We start from the raw sequence: 5,102 nt of genomic DNA on the forward strand, positions 1-5,102 counted from the left end.
ATAAATCTACAATCAAAAAAGTGGATTCGTATAAAGAACCAAAGTCGCTTGATGTTTCTTCCAAAAATTCTATCATACCACATGACGGATCAAGAGATGGAAGAATATATTCAAAGAAGACATGTCCTTTTCACAGATATGAACCCGTGGTAAAAATTTTTGACGACGATATCGAAAGATATTTGATGGAAGACCCGAGAGCAAATGTATCGCTGGGAGAAAAATTGAACAAATTGCCATACGTGCAGGATGCGTCTAAATATGATAAAGATAAGAATAGAATAACTTCTGTCGAGAGTAAGAAGATTAGAAAGGTTACTGTTCCACAAAAGGCGTTAGAGTATTATCTAGACAATACTGTTGATTTAACTACAAGTGGAACTACAGAGATCAAATCTAAAAATAAGAAAAATTATATACTCGACAAACAATACAATTTCAGATCTGACGTTTATACATCGAAATTTAAATTTTCTTCCGGCAAAAAGTCTACAAAAGAGATAAAGTCCATGGATAGTTTAAAAATTGCATCGTCGTTTCCAAAATCGTTTCAATCCCAAAATAGAGTTAAAAGAACATCTGACAAAGTAATAAATCAATCATCGAATTTACAGACTCTTGAAATTCGGGAAAAGCTTATCGATAAATCAGAATGACAAGATGCGCTACCTAATCTTCAAATGCAATTGGAGCAGACGATTGATAATAGAACGCGGGAATTTTTGAATTACTCGCAACGATGCGCATATAAGGCATTGAAGCGCTTGACGCTTAACAAAAATCTGAATTTCAAACCCGAAGTGTGGGAGGAAACGTCGGTGAGATCGCGCGCTTCTACTGACAGATCGATAATAGATACAAACCAGTCAGACGTGGCTGAGAGCGGAAGTCCTGAATCCAGGACTCACATCCCAGAGTTTCCTTTCTCACGCGAAATGCAAAGAAGATTGAGAGAAATGTGGGCTGCAAATATCGAAGAGCAGGGCGTTAAATATAAGCTGTTAAAGTTAAACTCTGACAAATCCTCCATGATTCCCGCAAAATCATTGACGAAGTCCGCCTTTAGCACGAAGTTCGCTAAGTACGAAACCTGGGAAAATCGTTCAGCGAAATTTCTAAACGCTATTCCGAGGATTTCGTGCTTTCGACGCAAGAACCGTGATAGGTGCTTATCCTGCATGCATAAATCCCTGCGGAAGGCGAACGAAACCGAAGCTGTCTCCTCGCGAGCGTCATTGCTAACGGAAATTGAAGCAAAAGACGATAGCGAGTCCAGCTCCGACGGTCTTCCGGAATTTCGCGAGGAATTGCGGAAGATATTATATTCTCAGAGAAAGGAAATTCTGAGATATCCGGAAACGGTTGAGGATAGGTCAAGCAAATCAGCATCACCGTCGCTTCAAATGGAACAAGAAGGTACCGAGATTTCGCTGCAGATCGATCCAATTCAATCTAAGGATAAAACACCAAAACCTACTAAAAGTCTGCTATCTAAAGATCCAAAGAGCTTGAAAGCCACCTCCAGCTCGATTTCAATATCGTCGGACATTGAACGATCAAAAATTTCGTCCTCGGAAGCGCATACCTCTGACGATGAGACATCATCCTCGCTGGCGCTGGATAATGATCCATCTCAATACAAAAACATGGCGCCCTGTCACTTACCTACGGTCTTGCTACCCAGCATGGAACCTTTGCGAGCTTTGAGACACAAAAAACCGATTATCATGGAGTCGCGAAACGCTCTCATGAAGACTGCAACTTCGATGAAGGAGAAATCTGACGATGAATATTATGATGACGAAGAAACAATAAAGGAAAGACTGCCATCGAAAATAACCAGCGAGAAATCTGAAAAGGTTGATGAGAAGAAAGATACGCTCTCGAAGACCCCGAATGCTCTCTTGAAAGTTAAGTCGCAGCAACAGCTGATATCGCCAATCGTAGAATCTGCACGAAAGGGCGAGCTGAAGAGAGGATACAGTTACGCGAGCATCAAGGATTTATCGAAGGATTCTACGAGACGTACGTTCGAGATTCCTCGAGGCAAGGAGGAAGATGGGCAAGGAAAGGTAATCCCCGTGGAGGAGATAGATTCCGCGAAAGGGTCGACTTCCTCCGACTCAGTGAAAGCAGAGAGGCGCGTGGAATTACCGCTTTTGACGATCGCTGAAGTCTCGCGATTTTTAGAGAAAATTAATCGCGACGATATGTCGACCACGACCATGTTGAAGAGCTTGGCGAACGAATTTTCTTCGCGAATGATAAAACAACACAGCACTAGCATGACGACGACAAAAAAGCGCGCTAAACTAGTCGCGAGATTAACAAAGTTACTAGTGGATTCACAATGTTATTTGAATCCTGATAAATTCCCGTCTGACCTTGTTTTCTCCACAAAACAGTCTCCCGCTTGCAATACTCGTCTGCTGAGACGTGCTCTGCCGCTTGATTCCTACAATTTTGTCGCCCCATTATTGGGTATGCCGAATTGGTATCCAAAAAAAATCATAAAGGAAGAGGTACTTTATGAAAAGAAAGAGGAAGAAAAAGAAGAAGAAGAAGAAGAAGAAGAGATAGAAGGCACGATTCCCTTCGATTTGATTGTACGTATGTAGATATGTTCTGCTATCGGATATTCTATAATATATTCTATAACGAATTTAGATTTTTTTAAAGAAGAATTTTATCATAACTTTCAAATTTTTAACATTATATTTTCATGTTTATGATTCTAATTAATTTCTTTTAATAAAACTCAATTAAAACTAATTGGAAATTACATTCTCGCTACGTTATATATTTTTTATGTTCGATAAATTGATTATGTAAGTCAAAAATGGAAATAAGTCTCTCATTTAATACTGTGAATTCTATCGTTACTCGGACACAGTACGCTTTGTCCGTTCGAGAGTTATTAGTTGAAAGTAAGCCTTTTATACGCCTGTAGGTGCATCCCCCGACGACCAAAGACGGAGATGAGTTAAAAATAGATCAAGTTAGACCTTACGTTCTCTTTTTAAAGAAACCGCGACGCAAGGTACGATATCGAATGCGAAATAACATTTATCAGTTTGTACGCTAAAATCAGCTTCTGCTCCATGCAAAAGTCTTCGGTTTCTTAATACCGATTACCACTGATCGTTACAGGTTGTCACTTGGCGTCCTTTAACGGCGGCAGATCTTAAAGACTACGATCCTGAGGCTACTCTTGAGATGAGAGCTAGAAATATTACGAACAGGATATGCCGTGACTTCTGTGAGTGGCTACGTAGTTTAGGCGACACCGACAAAATCGACGAGGAAATCCTAGGAGATATGTTCGAAATTGACTTTACGGCCGACGTTAGCAGAACGATGGAGGTACAGATAGAAACAAAGTACATAGACGCATAGTGTATTGCGCTCCGTAAATGCGTTCTCGCGCGTGCACGCGATAGTCCTACAACGGCGTAACATCATAATACGATGCATGATGTAACAGCGATAACACGCACTTTGAGCGGTGAACCACACAACGCAGGATTTGAATTATAACTTCAACGTGGTACTAGAAGGCTGACCTGATTACACGTTCGCATTTCTCAAATAAAGCTCGTCGAGTCTCTCGTGGAGAAAATGATATTTCCTTCCAATAGAAAAAACACAATTAAATTAATGACAGAAATCTCATTATCGTAAGATTGTTTTTTTTTTACGTCTTTTTTTTGGAGAGTGTCAGAAATTCATAACATAAAGGAAACTTTTCTATGTTACGCCGGAGGGATGTAAGAAAATAAAATATTCGATTATATTTGAGATAGATGTCAATAAGGGAAATGCCGATGGTACCTAATGATGTTGCCGCAGCGAGACAGTGTTTTGATGCAAGTGAGCTTGCCATGACCAAGAAGCATCTGATTAGAGATGCCAAAGCTGAGAGTAAGCCGACCAAAACAATAGCCTTTGGCACCGCGATTCCCTGGAAGTTTCGGTCCGTACCACCTAAAAATCGAGTGAGAGAGAGATGGCTACGATGTGAGAACGTGATGATCGATCTAGAAACGATGGACGTGGTCTGGAAAGACACAACGCATCTGGAGAGTGTCAGGTCTTTCGCAAAATGGCTCAGTGCACGTTCGGAAGTAAGTGCATAAGCAATTTTTACTCTAAACAATTGCTTTCTTCATCTTGTCATTATACTTTTAGATTTTGCTGCCGGGTGCATTAAAAACCACATTGACCACCAAAAAAGAACACGCCAAAATTGACAAGACGCATTTGCAAATGAATGTCAAACAGATTAGCGGTTTTAAAGTCCGCGACACGCTTCAGAATCCTGACTCGTTCTGATTTGACTAGTAATTAACAGAAGTAGGAGAGATCGGTGCTTAGAAAGAAATTGTCGCTAGACCCTCAAAGTTCCTGCATACTGGCGCCAAATACGTGTAACCGATACGACCGCATGATGACACAGCGCAGAACGCCCATTTCCTGTATGCGGCGAACGGTTAACCTCCGTGTAGCCGCCGTGGATGCTTCAATCGCAAACAATTCCCGTGGAAATTTCGACAAACGTTCAATTACGGGACCTAATTTTCTGCTAATGATCGCCACGTTTCACTAATCCAACGTAACGTAGAAATCAAGTTTCTCGCCGGGTTCCTACCTCGAATCAAAATGTATGGATCATTAAAAGGCGTGAACGGTTACCGGACCATCATTCCTGATTTGGCGTGTAGATTGGATTAACAGTCCGATTTCTGTCTCTCCTACTCTCCCACACACTATGTACACACGTACACCCGCACATACACACAACAAATTAATTCATTGGCAACGTGGCGCACCGACTAATACTGTATTTCGCTGCACCAATTATCGATCACTCAAGTCCCATTGCATTGAACTCCATTAAATACGTGCACGTAATAACTGTAATGTTAATAATGTTATTCCCATATATATAAATTAATAATAATCTCTTATCACACAATATAGAAGAGATAAGTAACCCGCGGAACATATTTATATATTTCTCTTCATGTTGGAAACAAAAATGTCCTACGGTGCTTGACACTTCCGATATTTCTCGATTCCATTTTCAATTTAACAAGCCGAAC

The 5,102-nt window shown here is 40.7% G+C and overlaps 1 protein-coding gene across 1 annotated transcript; it reads left to right on the forward strand.

Moving 5' to 3' along the window:
- Window positions 1-1,646: 1,646 nt before the first annotated feature.
- Window positions 1,647-4,332, forward strand: LOC105626586. The gene is made up of 5 exons (XM_012207880.1): window positions 1,647-2,606; window positions 2,951-3,040; window positions 3,151-3,363; window positions 3,804-4,124; window positions 4,189-4,332. The coding sequence occupies exons 1-5, from the start codon at window positions 1,647-1,649 to the stop codon at window positions 4,330-4,332; spliced, it is 1,728 nt and encodes a 575-aa protein (XP_012063270.1).
- The last annotated feature ends 770 nt before the right edge of the window (window positions 4,333-5,102 follow it).

This window comes from Atta cephalotes (genome assembly GCF_000143395.1).
Source record: "Atta cephalotes unplaced genomic scaffold scaffold00005, whole genome shotgun sequence".
NCBI classification, from domain to species: domain Eukaryota; kingdom Metazoa; phylum Arthropoda; class Insecta; order Hymenoptera; family Formicidae; genus Atta; species Atta cephalotes.